This window comes from Vidua chalybeata, chromosome 15 (assembly GCF_026979565.1).
Source record: "Vidua chalybeata isolate OUT-0048 chromosome 15, bVidCha1 merged haplotype, whole genome shotgun sequence".
NCBI classification, from domain to species: domain Eukaryota; kingdom Metazoa; phylum Chordata; class Aves; order Passeriformes; family Viduidae; genus Vidua; species Vidua chalybeata.
In genome coordinates this window covers 17,448,829-17,474,486 of record NC_071544.1, presented here as the reverse complement: position 1 = coordinate 17,474,486, position 25,658 = coordinate 17,448,829, and the positions used below count along the sequence as shown (strand labels likewise).

General features: G+C 45.5%; 1 protein-coding gene across 6 annotated transcripts in view; it reads left to right on the top strand.

Annotated features, from left to right (window-relative positions):
• Positions 1-25,658, top strand: part of AFF4 (ALF transcription elongation factor 4) — a 51,291-nt gene that overhangs the window by 15,405 nt on the left and 10,228 nt on the right. For 5 of the 6 annotated variants that reach the window (XR_008433565.1, XR_008433566.1, XR_008433567.1 and 2 more), the window contains 20 exons: positions 1,166-1,292; positions 2,640-3,422; positions 4,719-4,763; positions 5,621-5,707; positions 10,681-10,717; positions 12,190-12,238; positions 13,347-13,367; positions 13,909-13,963; positions 14,910-14,947; positions 15,304-15,466; positions 15,892-16,809; positions 18,900-18,988; positions 20,491-20,728; positions 21,726-21,823; positions 22,343-22,406; positions 22,549-22,685; positions 23,077-23,148; positions 23,725-23,818; positions 24,493-24,536; positions 25,342-25,562. Coding sequence is in view for 2 of the 6 variants with exons in the window: in XM_053956275.1 (XP_053812250.1) it covers positions 1,170-1,292; positions 2,640-3,422; positions 4,719-4,763; positions 5,621-5,707; positions 10,681-10,717; positions 12,190-12,238; positions 13,347-13,367; positions 13,909-13,963; positions 14,910-14,947; positions 15,304-15,466; positions 15,892-16,809; positions 18,900-18,988; positions 20,491-20,728; positions 21,726-21,823; positions 22,343-22,406; positions 22,549-22,685; positions 23,077-23,148; positions 23,725-23,818; positions 24,493-24,536; positions 25,342-25,562 (3,376 nt within the window). In the remaining 4 variants the exon portion in view is untranslated. The remainder of the gene's footprint in view (positions 1-1,165; positions 1,293-2,639; positions 3,423-4,718; positions 4,764-5,620; positions 5,708-10,680; positions 10,718-12,189; positions 12,239-13,346; positions 13,368-13,908; positions 13,964-14,909; positions 14,948-15,303; positions 15,467-15,891; positions 16,810-18,899; positions 18,989-20,490; positions 20,729-21,725; positions 21,824-22,342; positions 22,407-22,548; positions 22,686-23,076; positions 23,149-23,724; positions 23,819-24,492; positions 24,537-25,341; positions 25,563-25,658) is intronic. The other variant, XR_008433568.1, reaches the window with a different exon arrangement.

Here is a 25,658-nt window from a genome sequence, read left to right as displayed (position 1 = left end):
CAGACAGCAGTCTAAAGACATGAAATAATGATTTTCTAAGCAGCCAACATTTTCATTTTAGACTGCAAATTATGTGGTGAAGCATCGCTTTCTTTCCTGGATGCACCAACTGTACTTTGTGCAGATCAGTAAAGAACATTTCTAAATCCCTTGGTGCAGAGTTTAGCACATATTGTGGCTGCCCCTGGATCCCTGGCAGTGCCCAGGGCCAGGCTGGACAGGGCTGGAGCAGCCTGGGACAGTGGGAGGTGGCACTGGGTGGGATTTAAGGCCCCTCCCAACCCAAACCATTCTGGGGTTTGGCGTTCAAGGAGTTAATGGCACCTTATTTATCATCTCATTTTGTTTACTCCTTTATGTCCAATGCTGTGTCAAGCTCAGAGGGAATTTTTTCCAACTTTTGTGTGTGTTTTGCAAGAGTTTGATGCATTTCTGTAAACACAAGCAGCAAGACCAAACTGCAGAGGAAAGTTTGTTAAGAAGGGGGATTGGCAGGTTCTTAATCTGCATTTTTGCAGTAGGAGGATATGGTTCAAGGCAAAAGGTGCATTATTGCCAGAACTTCCCTGAAATTACTGCTTTGAGTTCAAATGCCTCTTGGGAATCAGGGAGGGAGAGAGACCTGAAAACCACATCAAAGCTTGAGGTTAGAATCTGTTGCAGAATGGGTGCCAAAAAAAGGTATGTCAGCACCAAAAATAACCCTAATCTACAGGAGAAGTCAAGCACTGAATGGGTGGGGGGATGGCAGAACATCTGGGGGATGTGGGGGAGAAAAAGTATTTTAGAAATGAATGGGAGATGTTCGGCGTGGGCTGGAACCGAGATGATTCGAGCGGGTGAAGTGGTTTGAAATAGCTGCTTGCCTGAGGACCTGGTGGGGTTTTTTTCAATTTTATTTTTTTTTATTGCTACATAAAGTTTCCCTGTTAGAAGCCAGCTGTGGGTTGGGGGTTACAGCCCTTTTTGAGGGGGCTGAAATTGGACAGTTCTGAGGAATTGTGGCCCTCAGTGGGTTCTTAACGGTGATCATTCCATGGCCAAACAGGGCCAGAGGCTGCTTGGGGGCACTTAGATCCCTCCTTTGGGCACTCTCATCCCTCCCCTGGGCCCTCACATCCCTCCTGCTTCCCTGTGTGATCAGGACTGGTTTTTTTGCTCGTAGCAACATGAACCGTGAAGACCGGAATGTGCTGCGTATGAAAGAAAGGGAAAGGCGAAATCAAGAAATTCAGCAGGGTGACGAAGCCTTCCCACCCAACTCTCCTCTCTTTGCTGAACCGTACAAAGTGGTGAGTTCCTGCACCTCAGGAAAATGCAGGTTTTAGAACAGAAATCACATGCAAGTTCATGTTCTAATTTTATCTGCGTTCTTGTTAGATCGAAAGCTCTTAGGGCAACCGGGTGTTTAAGCAGGGCTTGAAAATAAAGCTGGACAATCACAGCTCCACTGGCAGATTTATAATGCTTGGGAAGGGGAGGAGCCTTTATAGGGAGCGAGAAAAAGGAAAATAAAACCATCAAATTTTTTTCCTTCCTTCACCTTCTGTACAGTGACTGAAAACAATTAAGCTGTCCATTGTGTGATGCCAAATTGCCATTTTTGGGGTGCTTTAGCCTCTTGCTAAACTTTCTAACCTTTCATCAACACAGTCCAGACCTGGATAAGTTCAGGAAGAGAATGTTTAAGTAGGAGGTTAATTCAAAATGCTGGAACATTTGATATGACTATGCTTGATATGAATTATCAGCTCTAACTAATGCTCCAGTAGTTTGTATCTGATGTTTTAGTTTGTTTTAAAGGAGTTGATTTTGTTTGTGGTCCTGCACAGCTTTCAGCCTGTGCTGGCTTTCCTTCCAGGTTGCTTTGCTGAACAGTACTGGAAAAAATAGCCTAATTCTGGAATAACTAATAAAATATTATTTAATAGGTTAATTACGTAGTTCAAAACTCACTTTGAAAGCGAACCCTTCCCTTGCTGCAATTTCAGCTGGTTTGCAAGAAGTAAAACACGACTGAAAACTCTCTCCCTGCAGGAGGAAAATTGAGAAATACCTGGTGGTTGTTTTGTTCCTGTGCTCGATAACCAAATTCCACATGTGTGAAGTTAACTGGAGCTGGTTGGGATGCATGAGGGAATGATCCAGGATCCCAGCTTTGGAAAACAAAATGGTTATAGAACAAAGAACCCTTTCAACTGTGTGCAACAAACATTGTGCCAATATAAATACCAATTAAAAATGACTTACGGGGGTGAGGTTAAGTTATTTTATTTTACTGCTAATTAAAACCTTTTAGGACTGATGCATTCTGTATTAGAGAAATTACAGTCTGTAAGGTGACAGGAGGCATCTGCAGCTTTGGAACTGGCATCCTGCTCAGCAGTGCATTATTTGATTATTGCTGGTTCAGCTGTCCCTGCTGCTGAATTTCTTGTACCTTTTAGGGAGTTAAATGTGTATTGTTACAAACTTGTAGTATGTTTCAGGGAGTCAAATTGCTGTTTTGAGACCTAAAATTCAGAATTGGAAACACTGGCAAGGAGAGAGGCGTATTCTAGCTGAAATTGAGGTTGAGTGCTGTAGTTACCAGTGTGAAGTTGGTTCTAAATCCCGGTTTTGGTGGCTTGTTGTCCCAGACCAGCAAAGAAGACAAGCTGTCGAGCCGCATCCAGAGCATGCTCGGTAACTATGACGAGATGACGGATCTCATCGGGGACCGCCCGCTCCAGAAGATCGTCGCCATCCCCAAGCCCTCGGTTCCCGCGGCGCCCGATGACAAACCCACGCCCGGCTTCTTCGGCGAGCAGCGGCACGGCGCGGGCTCTCACCAGAGCAGCAAATGGACCCCGGTGGGGCCGGCCCCCAGCACCTCGGCCCAGTCCCAGAAGCGCTCGGCGGGGCTGGGGGCCCACGGGCAGCGCTCCGGGGGCGGCGCGGCCGGCGCCGGGGCCCGGCACGAGCGCGACTCCTACGGCGGCGGCGGCGGCCGCAAGAAGGGCCAGCACGGCTCGGAGCACTCCAAGGGCCGCTCCGGCAGCCCCGGGAAGCCGCCGGCCGTGTCCTCGCTGGCCTCCGGCCACTCCAGAGCCCACGGCAGCGACCACCACGGCAAGGACCATCAGCGCTCCAAGTCGCCCCGGGACCCCGAGCCCAGCTGGGACTCTCCCTCCCGCGTGCCCTCCTTCGCCAGCGGGCAGCACTCGACCCAGTCCTTCCCGCCCTCGCTGATGTCCAAGTCCAGTTCAATGTTACAGAAACCCACTGCCTACGTCAGGCCCATGGATGGGCAGGAGTCCATGGAACCAAAGCTATCCTCGGAACACTACAGCAGCCAGACCCACGGCAGCGGCGTCAACGAGCTGAAGCCCAGCAGCAAAGCGCACCTGACCAAGCTGAAAATTCCTTCTCAGCCACTGGATGTAAGTTGCTGGCTGTCTCCTGCCTTCTTAAATGTAAATCCACCTGGGCTGGGATTTTCCAGCGTCTCCAGAATCCCAATTTGCCTAACCCAAATGGAGTTTTTAGTAAACACTGTGTTTTTGTTACTCAAAGCACCTTCACCTAAGCTGTATTTTCAGTGGGGAGCATGCAAAAGTAATTGTTTTTGTCTTCTGCTCTTCAGTGTGGATACTGGGGTTTTTATTAAATAAAGGCTGAGACATTCAGAAAGGCTTACTTAACCCCAAGAGGCCAATTTTCAGGGAGTATTTTTGTAGTCAGGAGTTAGAGAAATTGTAGGATACCCACAAATATTTTGACAAGCTGGGTAAATACATTGTTGTTCCTGGGAGCTGAATTGACTTAGAGTTGTTGATACAATCTGCCTGTATCAGATTTTCTTTTGAAGTGAGTAGCAATTACCAGATGTGATTATTATAGCTTCACACCAAATTGAACAGGGTGCAGAACTTTTTATCAGTTGTGCTGGATATAAAATACTGTTAGGTTAACAACTTGGAGGAGTTTGGCAATTCCCGAATCATTAGGACACAGACTCTGACTCCAGCTCACTTACAAGGAGAGTGCCTTTCCTAGTAATAAAGTCTCATTTCATCTCCTGTCTAACTGCTGGAATCATGGTAGCCAGAGAAAAGCCCTTGTTCCTGGGATTGCAACAGATAGCAAATTAAGATCCAGCACACAGGTAAGGAAATCAGGAGTTACTTTATTTGTGAAGACTTGCCACATCAATGCTGATGCAGTGAATCCTTAAGTAGCTTTGTTTCTTTCTGCTTGTGGCAGCCAGGGATGCAGAGGATTCATAGTTTGGTAATTATTGGTGTTTCTGGGATCACTCTGTGATGAGTGTTTTACTTGGGAATGCAGTTTGTCATTCCTGTGCATTCACGGTCCTGCACTTGAATTCAGATGTTATCCTGGGGCTGCTTCCAGGAAATGACTGAAGGCTGTGATTCTCTTTCCCCTCTCTACAAGTTTTTAATATCACTGCCTGCCTGTGATCACTTTAACTGTCAAGTGAAAAGTGAGATTATTATCACAGTTTTATGGATGTCATGTATTTGCTTTTCATAACTGTGACTCATGCCATAAAAACATGGAACTATCTGATGTTAAAATTGATGAAAAGAGTTAGCAAGGGCTGTTTGTGTCTGTGTAGAGTCCATATGAGTCACAATAAGGATTGAAGTTTGTTTTTAACTGTTTCTAGTCCCTGGAAAATTTGGGAGATGTTAATTTTGAGTTTTGGTTTGTAGGCATCAGCCTCTGGTGAGGTGAGCTGCGTGGATGAAATCCTCAAAGTAAGTTCTTGGTGTTCTTGTTCCCAACGTTGTTGAAAATGCAGCCATTCCCAGGGAGGGGGAAGGACCCTGCAGTGTTAGAGCCTGTCCAAGTGCAGGTGGTTACAGGGGCTCTCCAGCACAGGGGGACTGGGCCAAACTGGGAGCAGAGCTGGCCACTGGGTGCTGTGTGTGCACATCATCTCCTGGAGATCCTCACTGCATTCCTCCTCCCTGATAAACAGAACTACATTTCTTCCACCAAACTACGGTTTTTAATCCTGATATTTTAGATTACAGTGAATGCTTTGCTGCCCCATGGCAGCACTTCCCTCTCTCCTACCTGGGTTATTTTCCCAAGTCCTTTTGCCCCTCCTGTGATGCCCTGGCCTATGTCTGCTCTCACAAAAGGGTCATCAGGTCCCTCTGGAGCATTTCCATGGCTTATTATTCCTGTGACCTTCAGTCCTCCAGGGGCCTTGGGGATGCTCTGGGAGAGCAGGAGGCACTTTCCAGCTGCAGGCATTTGATTTCCCCCTTTTCCTCAAGCTCTACAGGCTTCCCTTTCCTAGGATTCTCCTTCCCACACACTCTGAAAGGATCAGACTCTGACTTGCACTGCAGTTTATCTTCAGGCCAACCCAGTTGATTGATTTATGCCTTGCTGCTTGTTATTATGTCATAACTCTCTCTCCTCCTGGGCAGCAATTTAACATTCAGGTTTACATGCAAAATTTTTTGTTGCACGTTTGGGAAATTAAGATTTGAATATAAAGCTTAGTGAAGGGTGAACAATGAACTGAAAACTGAGAGAATCCAGACTGCAAGTTGAAATCTGATTTATTTTGTTAATAACTTCAGTTTTTGTTGTGTTTTAGGAGATGACCCACTCCTGGCCTCCTCCACTGACTGCCATCCACACCCCCTGCAAAACTGAACCCTCCAAATTCCCCTTTCCAACAAAGGTCAGTGCTGAATCCAACAGTGGTTGCTGTTGAAAAAGTAAATCCAGTTAAAGATCAGGATTTTGGAACTCCTGCATTCAGTTCTGTATAATCTGGGTTTGTTTCAGTGCTTTGGCTCTCTTTTTCTTCACTTCATCTGTCAGCAGTGGCCTTATGAAAAATGTCCTTGGTTTTCCTTGCTTTGCACAGACAGTCTGCAAAGTTCTCTGTGATACAACTTACCTTTTTTATTTTTGTTGGATAAATTCAAACTTTCAGACTTTTGAAGCTTGGAAATGCCTTTGAGCCCTTTCCCTAACAGGGAAGTGCTCTGCACCATTTTGTGTAGAACCAAGTGAGTTTCCCTCCATGTAGCAAAACAGAGGCTGAATGGTAAATGCTGAGAAATTTAAATGGACTTTTCTGCATAAACTGAATTTTCCTCTTAGTTTGAAGTCCATTAATAGTTGTGTGAGATTTTTTTTGCATTTTCAATTACAAAAAATTAAGACCTTTTAAGAATCACATGTTATGCTGAAGAAATCAGTTGTTCCAAAAGATCCTCTTCCCAACCTCCTGCGTTGTTAAGAACTGCTGAAGGGTTTAAGCAGTTAATTCCAGAGATGAATCCACCTCTGCTGCTGCTGAGAGCACAGAGCACGTGTCCAGGGGAGCTGCTGGAGCTGACACCTCTGAGGAAGGAATTGTGCTGCTGCCTCCCCTGAGGCTGGGGCTGGCAGCTCCAGGGTTCCAGGGCACACACAGGGCACTGGGAATTGTTTGCCTGGAAGAGCAGCTCTGCAGGATCCTGGAACCCAGGGGAGGCAGCTGTGGGTAAAACCCAGCATGGGGAGCTGACTCACCCAGGAATTCATGGTCTGGGTCCTGGGGCTGCTGATTACCAGTAAAAGATTCAACTCAACAATGTGATTTTTCTCCAGACTCAACATCTCTCTGGGGTGAATTGGGGTGCTCCACCCCTAACTTGGCATTTCAGAGTGAAGAAATTGCCCTGTTTGTCTTTAAAATTTACCTGTGTAATAATTCAGCCCGTGCTCTCTCTGACCAGCTGCTGTTCTAGACACCACTTAATGGCTCTTAATTTCCTGTTTGATCCAAATTGCTCCCCAAAACAGAACATCTGAGGGAATAATTTTGAGAAGACTTTCTCACTAAGGTTTCTACTGTCATTTCTCTAATCCCATCCTTTTGTGTGAATGCTTTGACATGACCTTCCTTCAGCCAAAGGTTCCAGTCCCTGTTGGAAGGCACATCCACAAACCTCCCCCAGACTGGTCCATCCTGGTTCCAGGTTCTCATCCTGGCTGGATATCCCAGAGCCAGGACAGTCCTGCTGTCACCACCTCTGTGTGACCTGTCCCTGGCTCACTGCATTTTGCTTCTCTTCAATATAAAAAAAGACCCAGAATTTACCATTCAGTTCTCAGCTTTACTTTGGAAAGGCATACCTAGAAATAAATCCTGTTTTCTGTTTTCCTAGCATTAGATCAATATTAATCTTGCAAATATTACTTTTAGTCAGGGTTTATTTGTGTGCTATATAAAACTGTCAGCCTGGAAATAATTCATACCTTTTCTTGTAAGGAAAGAAATTCCACACCTTTCCTCATCAACAAAGGTCCTTATTCCTCTGCTTTGAGTGCTCGTTCCTGAACCTCTGGGGAGATATTTTCCCTTTGCATTGTGAGCACCCTTGGCTGTGGGGCTGCTTGGTTTTAGTTTCCCTGGCATTTGACTGAGTTTGGGAAGAGGAAGGTGTGCAGAAATCCATGTGGCTGTGACACAGAGGCCACGTAACACTGCACAGTGTCTGAACAAAAAGGAGGCTTGTGAGGCTTTTTGAACCTCTCAACCTGGATTGTGTCTCTTCACCCAGTTTGTAAAAAATTCCATTTATGGCTGCTCTGAGTCTTTTTGACTTTTTGCCAGCTTTTTTATTTTGTGCCTGCACATCTTAGCCATGGAACTCTGTCAAATTCTCTCTCTGCATCCAAAGCCTATAATTTCCTCTGCCTTCTCCCCTCTTGTCATTCTTGGCAGCAGCAGCTCTGCAGAATTCCAGGGAGTTAGTGAGCCATGGGCCTGTGCAGTCTAGGCCCAGAGCAGAATCCACCAAACAAAACACAACAGTGGTTTGCTTTAATCGAGCAGTTCTGTTGGAGGAAAGCTCCTTCTCTGTAATACTGTGCTCCATTTATTGCTGAAGTGTTTCACAGCATTGCCCCTGTGGGCACAGCTTGGTGTGTTCTTCCTGCTCACATAAAATGAAGCTGCCCTTGGTGGACCACTTGATTTTATTTGTCAGACTCTTGGGATGGGATCAGTTTCCCTGTGTGTAGGGAGTGAGTAACTCGAAGGAACCCAACCTCCTGACTGAGGCCTCTCTGATTGCTATAAATATATCTAATAGTTCTCAGGAAGTCTTTGGATCAGAAGAGAAAACTCCATGAAAATAGGTCAGGGAAAGTTTTATGGATGCTATGGAAAAATGCAGATTGCTGTGTCTTGATAAAAAATGTTATCCTGTGACCTAACACTCTATAATTTTGTCCATGGGCTCACAGTCAGACACTCCAGAAATGCTGGCAGTGTTGATAGAATGCATTGAGCAGCCCAGCTGCTGGCTGGGAGGGAAGGCTTGGCTTCCAGGGGGGGGTGGCTGTGCCTGTCCCTCTGCAGAGGTGGGGCTGGGCTGGGGCCAGCAGGAGCCCTCCTGCCATCCATGCCCTGCTGGGACACACGAGCTGCCTCCTGGGAAGCAGAAAGGAGATGTGACCTGAGGGTTCAGGTGTCCCCTGGGAATGGCCAGGCCTGTGGGATGGGAGCCCAGCCCTGCTGCCTCCTGTCCAGCTACAGAATTCCTCTCCCCAGGTGTTCTTGTCAGAGTTTTTGTTTCCTGCTCCAGTGTCTTCCCTGTGTAACCTCAGTCCATTATAGTTTGCTTTAAAGGGTTTCCTTCCTCTCAGTCGGTTGTGATTTCTTTCTCAAGCAGACCTTTAGAAGCTGCTGCTCTCAATAACCTGGGAGTTGAAAGCAGAGCTTTTTTTTTTTCAGTCTCTGAGTTTCTTAAAGAAATATGTATCCAGCAGATGGCAAGGGAGTTGGAAAAAGTTGCACATTGAACCATAACACCTCATTAAAGTGCACTTAGCTGAGAGCCAGTGCTTTGCCTCTGAAATAGGAAGTTGACTCAAGTGAGGAATTAGGCAGGTGTGTTCTGCAGAGTTCCCAGTCCATGTGCTGCTGGAAGGGGTGCCAGTTCCCCATCCTGTGCTCCCCCAGTGCTGTGGCTTTGGAAATGCAGAGTTTGAGGTCTTTATTTCTTTTTTTCACTTGGTTTGTTGGCTTGGCTGAGCTGCCAGTGGCAAAAGGTAACCAGGGATTCCCACCTGCCTCCTCCTACCTGTGAAATGATAAGAAATGGATTTATTTTGAAGGGAGTGTAGCTGTTCACAAGGCTTTTCTCCAGCTTTGCTTTGCTCTTGAATTCTTTCTTATTTTTTTATTATTGTTTTTATTGTCCCTTCCTTTCAGTTAGTAAAGATTAGTAGTATTAGTAGCATTTGAAACACCTCCCAAGGAAAGCTCCCTATGAAGTTCTCCATCCACAGAATTCTTGTTCAATGCATTGTTCCATTTTTGAAATACAAAGCTGAAGGAAATTGCAAACACCTCAAGGGTGCTTTGCTGTGTAAAGCTTTTGTGTGTTTAAAAACTTCATTCTGTAAATTGCCTCTGTTACCACTGCCTGGCACTGGCTTGGTGTGAGGGAAAACCAGGTCACAGGTGGACCAGGAAAAATAGAATTCATTGTTGAATGGTAGTTCTGGTTTGCCATTGCCAGAGCATGTAAGTAAAATGTGTGTGTACAACTGGAAATTGCAAATATTGGACTCAGTTTATTTTTCTGGGGCCATCAGCTGTCCTCATTTTGAAATGAGGTCAGGAGGGTCCTATTTTAAAAAGGCACTCGAGCCTGGAAGGGAGCTTGCAGTGGCTCAGTAGCCTCTGTGTATTTGTTAAAACAATGGTTTAGGATTTCAAAAAAGTTCATAATCTGCTGTGTCTTGGGAGTCAGAATTGGAGTTTCTGAAATGGGAATACTGAGGATGATAAAAGTGCTAAAATCTGCAAAGTTTCCTCTTTCCTGGCTGGTTTTATAGGATGTTGGGAAGGAATTGTTCCCTGGCAGGGTGGGCAGGCCCTGGCACAGGGTGCCCAGAGCAGCTGGGGCTGCCCCTGGATCCCTGGCAGTGCCCAAGGCCAGGCTGGATGGGGTTTGGAGCAGCCTGGGACAGTGGGAGGTGTCCCTGCCATGGCAGGGGTGGCACTGGGTGGGATTTAAGGTCCCTTCCAGCCCAGCCCATCCTGTAAATCTAAAATAGCATTTTACTGGCTTTTCTACCAGGCCTGGCTGTTGCAGGCTGGAATGCTGTGCTGCCCACCCAGGCTGGGTTTGCCAGGGACCCACGTGGAGCCTTTGGGGCAGAGTGTGCAGAGCTGATCCCATTTGAAAGCTCACCTTGTCCCTACGGCTCCTTTGGGGCTGAGGAATATTTTTTGTTGAGAGATTTTCCCTGTTCCAATTGCTGTGTGTGCCTGAAGAACTTCAAACAGCAGCAAAGTTTGTGTGTGTGTGTGTCGGGAGCATAAACAAACATCCTGAACAGTTCCTTTCCTTCCTAAACACAGAGGAGGAGGGGATTTAGGGAAGTCACACAGGGATTTGGGAGTTTCAGCCCTGATGTGCCTTTGGGAAGAGCAGGAAGTGGGTGAGGAAGAGTGTGAAGGTCTCACCTGGGACAGACCTAAGGAAAGACTCCCCCCTTTTTTTGCCTGTTGTTGTTTTTTCACCTTTTCCAGAGATTTAAGTGTCATCCATTAGGTAGAAAGAATATCTTCCTTACAGCCTGGTTTTTAGTACCTTAAATTCCCACTGAAGAAAACCCACTTGTGATGTTTTATTCCCCCAGGAGTCTCAGCAGTCCAGTTTTGGCACTGGAGAACAGAGTGAGTACATGAAACTTCCTGGAATGTGTTGAATGTTTTTGTTGTCTTTTGGTGTTCTCAGCATCTCCCAAGATGTCAGAGCTTTTAGGAAATGAGGTTTTCCAGACTGCTCACAGGATGGAGGCTGACTTCAGATTTTCTCTGCTTTCTCAAGTTTTAAGCTGTTAAACAGTTGCTTGATTTTCTTTTGCATTTTTTGTTCTGATCTTGGAGGTTATCACTGAGTGGAAGGGTGGTGTGTTTGAGGGAAAAGATATATTTTAATTGATCCAATTCTTTACAAAATGCCTCAATGGTTGATTGATTTGAAAATAACTGAGTACTAAACCAAAACACATTAAAAAACCCCTCCCCCTGCTTAGGGACATGTTAGAAACCAGAAGAGTGCTTTTGCTTTTATTTCAGTAGAAAAAGCACATGGCAGTTTCACTTTTTTTTTTTTTTTTTCACTTTGACATTTTAAAGTCAAGAGAGAGAACTGGTCAAGAACTTAAATCACATGATATTATCCTTGAGTTTCTTGCACTTTTAGACTTCAGAAAAAAAAGTAGCTTTTATTTCTTTGTCGTTATTTGGAATATTGCTGAAAAGAACATAAAACTCAGGTAAATACCAGGTAAAATTGAATTAAATTTGTGCTGTTACCTTCCAAAAGTCCTTCCACTCCCTCTTGAAGTGATTAAACAGCTTAAATAGTAAAAGAAGAATGGTTTATTCTTAGATATTCACAAGCAGCTTAATCTGAACATCTGATACAGTGGGGAATTAAGGAAGCAAATTCAAGCTTAATTCCATAATGCTAAACCGTAGGCTCACGTTATAGGGGCAGCTGATCTTTAGGTGTGGAAAAGAAGAGCCAAGGTTAATTAAACACAGAGCCAGTTTCCTGTGCCTGTTTGGGTTTTCTGGAGAGCTTTTAACAGCCTCTGCTCTTGTTGAGCTGCACCCAGTTATTTACCAGAATGAAAGAAAAGGGAAGGGAAGAAGCCCCAAACTGAGAAGCAGATTTTATCAGGGTGTGTTCCTGCTGTCAGAATTAGTGTGTGAGTTGGAGTTTGGGGTGTGGAGGTTCTCATCCATCAGAAGCTGTGTGGGGATGCTGGAGCAGTCAGAGCTCAGCAGATGGATCTGTGTCCCATGTCCTGCATGTGTAAGGCAAGAATTTCATCTTGCTAGGAGCAGAACCGTTTTCCACACCCTTAATAACAAATCAAGTGTGTATTGGTTTACACAGCAATGATTTAATTGATTTTCTCTATTTTCTTGGTTAAATGATTTGCTGTATTTGGTGCTTTGTCTCTGCACTGCTCCATCCCTCAGCCCAGGGGAGGTGGTACCTGGTGTCACCTGGGTGCTGCTCCCTCCTGTCCCCTCACATGGCCTTGCTTTAGCCATCCTTGTGGCAGCTTAGGGGGGACTTCTTCTGCTGTGCCTGTGTTTTCAGCTGTGCTTTTCTTCTTTTCTCCTCCTAGAACGATACAATCCCTCCTCCAAAACATCCAATGGTCATCAATCCAAATCGTAAGTGGCTGCTGAGAAAACATTGCACAAACAAAAGTTTGTTTAGTAGGATGTGAGTGACACTCCAGCATCCCTCTCCTTGGCTGGCAGGAAAAGGTTTTTTGGGACAACAAACCAAATATTGCTCACTGGAGTGAGTAAAAAATACCCCGAGCTGCCTTTCTGCTCCTTTGCTTTCCTGTCAGCTGCCAGGAGAGGAGCAGGAGTTCAGACCTTGGAATTGGCTTGGGAATCAGAAAGGGCATCAGCATGGGATGGGACCTAACAGGCCTTGCAGAGCTGGCAGCTGGAGGTTGCACACATTCAGGATGAGGGAAGGTTTTGGATTGGAGGAGACAGAAAACTGGGCCTGGGATCTTGTGAGGTTTGTTTTGCTCTCCCTTTGAGTCCCTGACAAACGTTTTGCAGACCCAGCAACCCAGAAAAACTCAGAGGCAACTGGAATGTTCTGCATGGCTGTAGTCCACCTTTCTCAGATTCAAAAATCAATGATATGCAGATAAAGGATGGTTTCCAAATAAGTGTGCCCATAAAAATAAATATTTACCAGCTGATAGTGTGCTGATAAAAACTGACTCTGGGTTAGTGACATTCCTCAGTTAACTTTTGCTGGGATGCACTCACAGGATGCAGCCTGGTGCTTCTGCCACAGAATTAGCAAGATGAAAAAGCACCTGACCTGTGAGAAAGAAATAAAACAAAAGAAGCCCCCTTCAACTCATACAAACCTGGGGTCAGTGTCCCAAAATCAGGCAGTTCAGAGAGGTGCTGAGAGAGAACTGTGCCATTGCCAAAGCTGGGAATGGGAGAACCCCTGAGAGCAAGAGGCAGCATGGGACACCTGCTGAGCTGGGATGCAGGAGAAGGAAGTTTAAATGTTTACTGTGACAAAGCAACTTTAAATATATATTTTTTTAAGTGATTATGATCTGGTAAAGAAAACCCTTGAAAAGGAGATAAATACATCATTTGTAAAACGATAGCAATGGCCAGGAGCTCAGGAGTGAGCTCCTCGAGGTTGATGTTCCTGCTCAGATCATCAGCAGAGCAGCTCATGGGAAACTCAGGAGAGTCAGGCTTTTAATTCTTTCTCATTTTCCTTCCACAGATGTGACTCGAACCAGACAGAGTAAGATGTTTTCCTTTTATAATCAAATGTTTCCAGTAATCACAAAGGCCCTGCTGTGTGTTTTCATTGTGCTTATGTATTCTCAGTACGTGAAATTGTGTGTGTGTGACTACCAGCAGTAATTATGGCTTTGGATAACAGTAATTAATGATGGCTTAGGACAGTTGCACTGCTGCCACGAGACAGGAAGCAGCCACTGGGGCTGGCTTTCTTTCCTCCATTTCAAACACAATTCTTGGCCATTGTGTGTAAGGAGTTGAACATAACACAAGTTACCTCCTCCCACACCAGTAAATTGTGTCAGATTTCCTTTCTGAATTTAACAGAATGGACTCAGGAGCCAAAGTACCTGAATCCTCATTCTTTGAAGAATGACTCAACTCACCATTCTTAACCATGAAATGTGTGAGTGCTGTCTGGTGGCTCTCACCCACGCAGCCCCTGCAGGATAAACAGTGCCATGGTGAAATCTAGCAGAATGCTTTGGAAGTAATTAAAGTACTTGGAAAAAACTTGTCTCACTTTCTCCCTTTTCCCTTAGTATGTTGAAAGATGACTTAAAACTTAGCAGTAGTGAAGACAGCGATGGAGAGCAGGTATGTTCCTTAGATGAGTTCCCAAAAAACTCTGCACTCATCCCTGGGGCAGCCCTGGGCAGGGAGCAGTGGCCCAGCAGCAAACTGGGCAGCTTAGCAGGAGGTCTGTGAAACTGAAATCTCATGGAATGTTTTTAGACAAACCTCAGGCATTCCTAAACGTAATCTTGGGGAAAATTTTGTGCAAGCAAATTGAAATGTTGTGTTTTGTGGAAACAGTTGGCTTTTATCTAGAAATTTTTATTAACTGATCTCACATGGGCCTTCTCTGAACATCAGATGACAGTAGTGCACTTTAAAACTGATAGAATGGCTCCTTAATTAAAGATAAACCCCTTTGTGTTCTGCCATCCCAGCTACAGAGCTCATGGTGTGAACATCTGTGTGCATTGGTGCCCTGGGATGTTTGGGGTGACAGGGAGTCCCTGGGAGTACAGCTGCACCTTCACATTTATCAAAAAGTCTCTTTTTTACTCTTTTCAGGATTAACTTCGTGCAGCTTCTGCCAGACTAACACTTATTTTTATTTAAATAAAAATAAAACTTGTGTCTGTGCTCTGGGGTTTCTTCTATTCCTGTTCCCACTTCTGGTACTTGATTTTCTTCACGTGGAAAACTTGGAGTTGGTGAACTTCACTTACCCTGAGCATCTCAGGAGAATCATTGTGAAATGCTGAATCATCTGACTCAAAAAGGTGGAAACAGGATATTAATTAGTGGTAGAAATGGGAACTCTCACAAATGGAGTCAGAATATAGAGATTCATGCTGAAAACTTGGAGAAAATAATGTTGCTTCTCTTTGTGTATAAGGAAAATGCAGATAAACTACTGCAAATAATGACTTTTTTTTAAATTAAAGGCTCTAAACCAATGTTTTGCAACTTAATTGTATATACCAGCCTAAAATAGCTTCTAGAAGCTTCATGCTGTTTTTTTTAATTGCAGGACTGTGATAAGACCGTGCCAAGGAGCACACCTGGAAGGTAGGAATTCCTGGGGGATTGCAGCACAGGCAGCACAGTGGGGAAGTCCAGCCCAGTCAGCACTTCTGGCTTGGTCTCCTTTCCAAAATTCATCTTTGCCTTGTGCTAAAGCAAAAGTGATGAGAATTTAATCAGTGGTTCCATAGTAATAAATATAATATTAAATATTTCCTGCAAATGAAATACCACTTTGGGAAGGGGCAACACCCAAAGGCTGTTTGTCTCCTGTGTTCACCTAGGCTGAATTTTCTCCTGAACGTTGATTAAAATGTTACATTTTGTTACTCCCAATGAAAGGCTTTGAAGGATGTACCCGTGCCTCGGGTAATGCTTGGTTTCCCTCCTTTCTGTTGCAGTAATTCTGAGCCTTCCCAGCACAACAGTGAAGGAGCAGACAACTCCAGGGATGACTCGAGCAGCCACAGCGGCTCCGAGAGCAGCTCCGGCTCCGACTCGGAGAGCGAGAGCAGCTCCAGTGACAGCGAGGCCAACGAGCCATCCCAGAGTGCATCCCCCGAGGTAGGGCAGCCTGGGCTCTAACCCTGGCATTTAACAGCACAAAAGTTCAGTAAATTCTCCCTCTGTTCAAGACAAAGCACTGAGCAGCATGGGCTTGCTGTCAGGCTGGGCTGTTCTGCTGCAGTTCCTGTGGTGCATGTGACAGTTCTCTAGATAAGCCCACGTCTGATGTTTGATTTGAGATGTTTTTTACCACCAGAGTTAGATATGGTATCAGAACCCTAAAAAACCATGGCATCAAATATTGCCTGTTGGTAGCAGACAAAGGGAAAATTTGTGTTATTTGGGCCTGTGTTTCATTTATTTATCTCAGGTTTTGGGTGTACCTTGTGCTTTGGTGTGCACCATCATACAGCTGCCACGTGGAAAAGATGGAAGAAATGGGAAATATTTTATCTAACTCTGTTTTTTTACTTTGTTTTTAGCCAGAGCCACCACCCACAAACAAGTGGCAGCTCGATAACTGGTTGAACAAAGTTAATTCCCATAAAGTGTCACCAGCTTCTTCCGTGGACAGCAATATCCCTTCTTCCCAAGGCTACAAGAAAGAGGGACGGGATCAGGGTACAGGGAGTGGGTACACTGAGCAAGGTGGATCCAAGGACTCCATTTCTTCTACACCAGGGAGAGATTCCAAACCCACCCAGAAGGGCTCGGAGAGCGGTCGTGGGAGGCAGAAATCACCTGCCCAGAGCGACAGCTCGACTCAGAGGAGGACTGTAGGGAAAAAACAGCCCAAGAAAGCAGAAAAGACATCTGTGGAAGAGCCCAGAGGAGGTCTTAAAATAGAAAGTGAAACCCCAGTAGACATGGCAACAAATATCCCTTCAAACAGGCACAAGGCAGCCACCAAAGGCTCCAGGAAACCCAATATAAAGAAGGAGCCTAAGTCTTCCCCTCGACCTACAACAGAGAAAAAGAAATACAAGGCTTCAAGCAAATCTGCCCAGAAATCCAGGGAATTCATCGAAACAGATACCTCATCCTCTGATTCAGATGAAAATGAGAGTCTGCCTCCTTCCTCACAAACACCCAAATACTCTGAGAGCAATAGGACTCCTGTTAAATCTTCCATGGAGGAGGATGACAGCTTTTTTCGGCAAAGAATGTTCTCTCCTATGGAAGAGAAAGAGCTTCTGTCCCCACTGAGTGATCCTGATGAAAGGTACCCACTCATTGTGAAGATTGACCTGAGCCTCTTATCCAGGATACCAGGGAAGCCTTACAAGGACGCCGAGGGAGCCAAGGCGGAGAAGAAGAGCGCTCCGGAGAAACACGCCCGGGAGGCCCAGAAACAGCCCTCGGACAAGAGCTCCACCAAAGGCAAGAGGAAACACAAACAGGTCAGCACTCTGGGGAGATCTCCCTGTTCTCTCAGCCCTCAGAGCGTTGAGTAGCCCAGAATGCAGGTGACACCTCAGGGCAGGGACTGAGCTGTGCAGGTGTGGCTTTGCTGCCATGCGTAGAACCCCTGGAGCATCCCTGGGCTGGTGCAGGAGGCTGTTGGGATTTTCTTGCAGAAACACCTGTAGGGGTGGCAGCCCTGTAGCCAGAGCTCAGGGAGGTCACAGATCTGTGCCTCTGAGCTCTGCACCCAGCCCTCTGCTGCCTCCCTGGAACAGCCCCTGGTGCTCTGCAGGCCAGCTCAGGCAGCTGATCCAATGGGAAATCCACCCCAAAAGTCAGTTTTCAGCTGGATCAGCTCCCTGAGCCATGGAATTGCCCACTGCCAGTAGAAAGGGATGGGGCAGGACTGGGCCTGGGGCATGGCAGCAGCAGCAAACATCTCAGGTGCTGCTTTACTGGGTGCAGGGCCATCTCTCTGTAATAATATTGCATGTTTTCCAAAAGCATTTCATCTTTTCAGCTAGAAGCAATAAGCAGGAATGGCTGGGGGACAGTAAAATGACAGGAGTCAGTGGGGGAACTGAACAGAAGGGATACTCTTGGAGGGGGGAACGTGAGAAGTCAATGCTGGTGTAATTTTAAACTGTTTTCTGGAAGCTCAGCACAGGGACCCTGTATAAAGGGCAAAGCTGGGGCTGTCAGCTGGGCTCAGGGATCCAGGGAGTCTGGTTTCCAAGAGCTCTGAGGCCCTGGGGCAGAGATTCAAAATCCCTGTGCTGCTCTGGATGTCCCTCTGAAAATTCCATTTGACCATGTCAAAGGGATCTGACAGGGGCTGCAATCCCAGGATTGTGGGAGGTCATTCCCAGAGTCACTTGAGGAGATGGATCATTCCAGTTCCACCAATTTCCTACTGAGCAACCAAAGTAAACTTGATCACTGGCTGAAGTCAGTGTCGTGCAGGAGCCCTGACATGCAACTGCAAACAGATTTATCCTGTGCTGTTCCTGACTGAGATTGCTGTTTTCTCTGGCTGAGGAAATGAAGTGAGAGATGAGCTTCTTTTGTAAAAAGGGAATAACTCTGCCCAGTACAGTGAGCAATTACTTTTGCAGGTGTTGCTGTGTAATTCCTGATGTTCCTGGGAATGCACTCACATGTTCCAGTGGGTCTGAATTCCCTGACTTCTCTCTCTTTGGCCAGTTTTGCCTTTAAGCACACATTTGGAATTACAGTATTAAAGATCTGTGCTCTCACATCCAAACAACAAAGCTTTGGTGAGACCAGTTACATTCAGGCTTTATCCCAGGAAACAGTGGTGGTTAAATGTTGTGAAGCCTCAGATCCCTCTGATGCTTCCTGAGAGGATGGAAACCTGGGTGGGGCGAGGACAGAACCCCTTTCCCCACCCTGCAGTTTTAAGTTTGTGCTCCAAACCCAAGTGCCACCACTTGATTTTCTACCTTTCCTGGGTTTCCTTGATCCCAATTCTCAGGCTGCAGCATCAGTAACAAAACCAAAACTTTGGGGTTTCAATCTTGGGTTTGTTACCAGATGATTTATTCTGTGAGGTCCCATTTTCCCTCTTATTCACTGGATTGATCCCTCCAGTGCTCAGTGAAGACATCTTAGAAATTTACCTTCAAGACCCTGTGGCCTGAGGATTAAATTAATATCAATACCTAGTCTTCAACTTCTCTGAGCTGACTTTAATAGACTGATTAGATTTTTACCCTTTTCTGGCATTCATCAGACCCCTCTTTAGACCCCACAACATCAAATCTGTCTCCTGATCTTGCCAAAGCCTTTGGCAAATTTTCCTGAGATTTCATGGTTGTAATTTATCTGTGCTGAAATGATCAACTTGGCTGTTGCTGCTTTTATCAGGTTGTAATTTAGCAGCCAGACTGGGATTTTCATTTTGTTCCAATACCAGGGTCTGGTAAGGATTTGTAAGGATGGTTTTGGGGTCTGCAGTAACTGTGGAACACCTGCTGAACCATGGCTCTCAGTGTGAAATGCTCCACTCTCAGTGATGTGTAAATGTGCATCTTTGCTGGATGTTTTTCTCATTTGCTTTGCTCAGAACGAGGATGAAAACAGAGCCAGTGAAAGCAAGAAAACGAAACTGGAAGAAAAAACTCCCTCAGGACACAAGAATTCCAGCAGCAGGGAGTGAGTATCTCTGCTCTTCTTGCACTGGGGGTCTGGGTGGCTCTGGAGAGAATGCTGCTCATCTTCCCCCTCTTCTCCTCTCTCCCACCCCAAGATTTCCTCACATAATTGCTAACATTTCTTTTTTTCTTGCCCTTCAAACAAATTTACTGCAGAGCTTCTACAAGCAATTGGTGGAAATGAATTTCCATCCCCAAAAACACTGGCCAAGGACAATTGTGTTCCTTAACAAAATGAGGTGACCCCTCCTGTGAAGGGAATATTTCCTTCCTGGTTTTCTCTGATACACAGTGGGGCTTGGATTTGGTCTAGAAATCAAACTCTGTGCTTTTAAATTAACCCCATCTGGTAATTCTTTGTTTAGCAAGTTTTAAACTGGGAACAAACTCCTGAAGTGGCTTTCTTTGGGAAGCTGATGGCATTGAGCTTTGGATCCATGGATTTACCTCCAATCTTCTTGATCTGTTAGTGCAAGAAAAGTGTGATACCAAAGCAGAGCAGTACAGAACGAGCAGATCAGTCCCATTGTTTGATATGTTATTTCTGGATTCCCCATGCTTTTTGCAACATCTGTTATGCCTTTATTTGGTTGATTCCTTGGTCAGTGTTAATCCACAGGCGAGATTAAGTTTTTTTCCACTGCATTTTGAAACTTCAGTTTCAACTTTGAACTTCAGTTCAAGCAATGAAAACTGGTAGAATTGTGTCATGGAAAATATTCCTGTCCAGTGAGTAATTGCCAAATGACAGAGGTGTGAGAAGCTGCAGCAGTTTGGATGCTACAGCTTTTGTTTGCCCCTTCTGAATTAAACAGTGTCTTACTGTTTGTTAGGAAACAGCTGTAGAATGAATGGATAGTTTGATTTTTACCTGGTATTTGAATTTTTTCTGTTGTTTGCTTGATTGCCAGTGCAGTTCTCCGAAGGACATTTAATTAAATGAAATATGATTTCTCTAGAAATAATGTGTAAAAATAATAAATGTGGGAGGGCAGGAATAGCCAACAGCATCCCTCAGCAGCCAAGTGAGAGTGTCCTGAAAGGCTGTGCTGGGGAAGTTTCCCCTTGCCTGGGTTCCAGAGCTTTATCTGGAGCATCTTTCCCTGGAGCTGTTGGCTGGCTGGTGTGCACAGACAGCCTGGCGCTGGCAGTGGCTCCCACTGCTGAAATTGGGAGGGATTGGGGTGGTTTTTGTACAGAACTGGTGCAGGGGTGTGGTTTTATGGTTAGAACTTGTCTGGGTTTGCCTGTGCTTTCAGGTCAGAACAAATAAAATGGTGAAAACAAGTTCAATCTGGCTTTGGAGAAACCTACTCACTGAGAGGATTATTCTGCTTTTCTCCAAAGCTGGGTCTGACAGTAAAAATCTTGGGGGCAAAAAAGGTGTTTAGTTAGAGATTTAAAAATCAGAGTTTTGGGGTTTTTTTGGGGGTTGTTTTTGTTTGTTTTGGTTTTGTTTGTTAAGGAAGAAACCCAAACCCTGAATTTGTTCCTCTTTTCCAGGTCTTCAAAGCCAAGTGCTGTTAAAGAGAAGGATTTACTGCCCTCCCCTGCTGCCCCAGCCCCGCAGAAGGATTCCAAGCAGGAACACAGCTCCAGGAAGAGAACAGTCAGTCAGTCCTCATCCCTAAAATCCAGCAGCAACCCGGGCAAGGAGAGCAGCAGTGGCAGCAAGAGCAGCTCCTCTTCCAAGCAGAAGAAGACAGAGGGGAAGGGCTCCAGCAGTGCCAAGGAAGCCAAGGTAAGGGGCTGGTTCTGTCCCTGCCTCTTGTATTTTGTTTAGTTTGATCTAAACAACCATTTCCAGTTCACTTTAAACCATCCATTAGTTTGGGATGTGCATTGTTTCCTGTCATAGAGCTCAAGTGCCTTGGAAGGCCACAAATGAGAGGACACCTTGGAGAGATCATGGAATACAAATGCTTATCCTGCCAGATGCCTGTGTCAGTGGAGGAATGGGTTTAGTCACCCCTGGGGCTGGTGCTGCCTGTTCATTGTTTAGGTGGTCAATAAGAACCTCACAGGAAAGCTGGAAATGGAACTGTGAGGCTGCTCTTGTCTCCTCAGAGCAGATACAGAACTTGTCCTGGTTTCAGAGGACAGCACGAGCTCAGTTCAGGCTCAGTGCTGGGATGGGAAGCTCTGGCTCTCATTTTATGGCAATTGTAGAAAGATTATTTTAACTCCAGCTTAGCAATTTACAGAGCTCTCCTTGGTTGGAGGGGAGAAAACATGGTTATGGAGATGGTGCAGAAAATGATTTGTAAGAGATTTAGGTTGGGAAAATCTATGTGATAGAATTTAAAATATAAATGTCCCCCAGCCAGCTGTTAATTTGTGGTGTGTTTGTTGTTTTATACTTCAGATGTGCCTTTACTCATGTCTTTCTCAGAGGAGTAACTACTCCTGTGTGAGTTTTTCAAGGCAAAGGCATTCAGAGAGAGTGTTGTTGATAGAAATCCTCCAAATCCTCCTCATCTCTGTAAGAGTAGAAAAACAGGATTTAGAAGCAGTGACAGGTGAGATGGAGGGAGGAATTTCCTGACCCTGGTGTATCTGCAGGCTGCACCCTCCCCTGTGCAGGAGGAGCCCCAGCCCAGCCCTGTGGGAGCATCCTGGGAGCTGAGTTATCCCCAGTGCTCCTGCAGGCTGTCCTTCCTGGGTGGAATGGGGAAGCCATGGGGGAATTTACACAACAAATGCTCTTCTTGTAATCATGGCATGGATTTCCCTTCCAGGAAAAGATCCTGAACAATTCCTCCAGCTGCCCTCCTGCCTCTGCTCAGGCCACAGAAAGTGCGAAGTCGAGGAGAGCAAAGCTCGTTTTTGATGATAGGTAAGGACAGAAAATTCCCTTTCCCTCTGTGGAGCTCTGGATCTCGAGCACAAGCAGCTCCCACAGAGCAGAGCTGGCATTTTACTCCACAGAAGCTGTTACACACAAGCTCTTTGTCAAAGAAAATACCTTGAAAAGAAAATAAGACAAATATTTCACCATCTTGTGCAGACTTGAGGTTTCAGTTGGGCCAATTCAGATGTCAGCTTGCTCTGAAAGCACTTCTTTAAATTCACTTTACAGATGAAATTATGTTTGCACCAAATGTAAAATAACTTTCTGCTTAAGAACTTGCTTGAAATACTGTTGGAATTACCTGAAACTAGAGACTTAACTAAAAACTACTTTTACCAATTTTTAGTTACCTAAATTAACAGATTCCATTAAACAGTTTTAGCGTAGTGTAGCTTGAGTTAGAGCAGAAAAAGCCCTGAAATGTGGCACTATGAAGGAGCTGCAGTTACAAAAGGCTGTGTAAGTGGGTGGCTCCAGTCCCTCAGCCCGTGTCCTCTCTTGCAGGACTTACTCCGCTGATCATTATTTGCAGGAAGCAAAGAAGCTGAAACACAATGCAGATGCTTTGGTGAGTGGATCTCCAGTGCCCCCCCAGTGTGTGCCCCTGATCCTGGGGCTGGTTTGCTGCCTTTGCCATTCTCCTGCCCTCTGTGCAGGAATTCCCCTGCACTTGTCTGGTTTGTGTTCCTGAGCTGTTCTCCCTCCCGCAGTCGGACAGGTTCGAGAAGGCCGTGTACTACCTGGATGCTGTCGTGTCCTTCATTGAGTGTGGGAATGCATTGGAGAAAAACGCTCAGGAATCCAAGTCCCCGTTCCCTATGTATTCAGAAACTGTGGAATTAATCAAGTAAGCTTTGCTGAGCTCCTGCAGGGGCAGGTGGGTGGGGGGACTTTTGGGAATCAGAGCTTTGAGAGGTTTTGCCCCCAGGTTTTGAGATCTGTTGTCATTCCCAGTAACACTGGAGCAGTGACCAGTCATTCCAGTTGCTGGGTTTAAAGCATTTCCAGGAAGGGTGAGGTGATTTCTGCTGAGGCTTCAAGTCCCTTTCCAATGAGTGACCCACAAGGAGCAGAATTATTCTGGTTACTGCTGAGTCAATGCTTTATTCGGGGCTGAGAGGTGTTCCTAAAACAGTGGGGACAGCTGAAACTGGAAATCCATGAGAACATGAGTGTTTTGTGAATGATAAATGGAAGTGGGTTTTGTTTTGGGGCTGATTTGCTGCCTTTCTCTGCAGATACACTATGAAGCTGAAGAATTACTTGGCCCCGGATGCGACGGCTGCGGACAAAAGGCTGGCAGTGCTTTGGTGAGTGTGCTGGGACTTCCTGCAGTGCCCCCGTGCATTTCACACCTGTAACCTGCACTAAATGCTGGTTTACACTCAGCTCTCGGGTGTTCTGAAGCAAACACAGGAGATTTCCACTTGGCTGTACACAAACATTAATCTCTGTCTGATTGCTGTAAATGGGGACGTTGCCAGCAAGGGCCGAGGCTTTGCAGCAGTGAAGGGTGAGAGCAGGAGGTGCCTCCTGAGCTCTGAGCCAGAGATAAATCACACTTGGACTGGCAGGAGCCCTGAGTGGCTGCAGAAGGTGTAGGGGACCAGAGGTTCAGGGGAGAGCAGAGGGACTCACTGGGTGGTGTCCCCCAAGCCCAGCAGCAGCACTGAGAGTTTCAGTTCCAGCTCCAGGCACACGGAGCTGTTCCAGTTCTGAATTCCCTTCAGAATTTCAAGGTGGTTGTGGATTTTCTGGTTGAGTTACAACTTGAGAGCTGAGTTGGCAGAGAGAACATCAAGACCACAGCTATTAGATTTTTGAAATTCACTGAGCTGAGATAAACCTGACTTGAATTGTGACTGATTTGTCCTGTCTTTGGGCAGCCTTCGGTGCCAAGCTCTGCTGTACCTGAGGCTTTTCAAACTGAAAAAGGAAAGTGCATTGAAATACTCAAAAACTCTGACTGAACATCTGAAGGTAATTGCATCTGTATTTTCTGAACATTAAAACTGAATGATGTGGAAGCTCTACATCACTTAAAGTTCCCAAATCCAGTTTGAGACTGCTGCATGTGAACACATGTTTAGAACTGGACTTGAAGGTGTATTAAAGCTGGGCAGAGCTTTAATAACCATAACCCTGCTGGTCCTGGCATGGCAACTCTCTTCATTTGATCTTCTTTAATAAATGTAGTAGGCTTCAAGGAGAAGGTTGTTTGCCATGGGAAATTACCCTTGATTTTATCTAAATTTCTGTGCAGCTGATTCTGAAGCTTCCTGCTCTCAATGCTGAGAGGAAACAGGCTCATCACATCCCCAGTCTCTCAGATTTGGGATATCTTTAATTGTTCACTGCCAGTGATAACAGATTCTTTCTGCTAAAGGGTTGAAAAAAACGAAAAATGTTTCCATAAGGGGCAAAGGACTAATACTTGTTTGTTTTGCTAAAATAACCCCTTAATTTGTGCCTTGGCCATCAGTAAAAAGGCTATTTCACTAAATTATAGTTTACTATGATACTATTGAGAACATAACTTGAAAATACAACTATGAAAAACTTGATTAAAAAGAGCCAATTAAACAACCAGACATAATGTAACTAGTGAAAGTATAAGGACAAATCAGGTGAAATGTGTCTTTTTCTCCACACAGAATTGCTACAATAATTCTCAAGCACCATCACCTGGTATGGGAAGGTGAGTGGCAAAATCTGTTACTTCTATTTCTCAATTTAAAGGGTGTTTTCTCCATTTCCTGTGTGCCAGGGGGCTCGGGGAGCAGCTTTTGGGGTGGTTATTTGAAGGGTGTGGATTTTGATCCATTTTTTTTTGTGGTTATCATGGTGGAGGGAGGAGCTGCAGCTCTGCAGGGTTTGTCAGGCTAAAAAAGGAGCAGTGTGCCACTAACCCACAAACCATTTATCCCAGGGAGTTTTGGTATTTAATTTAATAATTCTCCCCCCAAACAAGAGCTTTATTAGTGCTGCAAGGCCAGAGGTTACAAGCACTCACAGGATACTCTGTTCCATAGTTTAGCAATTACTTCTGCTCCTTTAAACCCAATAATGGACCTTTGATAAATTATTCCATGAGTTTAAGGTGGGGGCCACTTCAGATTTCCATTGTGTTATCTGCAGTGATGTTATACAGTGCAATATTCTGGCAGTGGAGTTACCAGGTAGCTGTAATTTTTTCGTTCCTACTCTTTAAGGTTCATTTAAACAATTAATTTAGGATTTTATTGAATTCTGAGATGCTGAGGTTTGGTAATTAGGTTTTGTAAGCTATAAATAATCATTGGAGGATCCTCAGCAGTTCCCAGCTCGAGATTTCCATTTGTTGTAGGGCAAATCCAGATTTTTGGTGTTTAAAGTGGGAGTGTTTTCCCATCCCACACCCTGAGTGTGGGCAGAGGGATCTTAGGGGACATCTCAGAGCATGGTGTGTCTAAAGCTGGTGCATTTCTGCCTTTCCAATGCCATCTTCCCCTCTGGGTGAGCAGCAAACCTGTCGGGATGCCATCTCCAGTCTCTCCAAAGCTGTCTCCAGGGAATTCAGGAAATTACTCTTCCGGGGCAGCCAACCCTTCAGGGAGCGGGTCCTCGGTGACGATCCCGCAGCGCATCCATCAGATGGCTGCCAGCTACGTCCAGGTCACCTCCAACTTCCTCTATGCCACTGAAATCTGGGAACAAGCAGAACAGCTCTCGAGAGAGCAGAAAGGTGAGGGGCCTGGAACACTGCCAGGCTTTGATTCTCTTGATGGTGCCCTGGGTGCTGAACCTCTGCAGAATCAGGGGGAAAGTGACACCTTGGGTT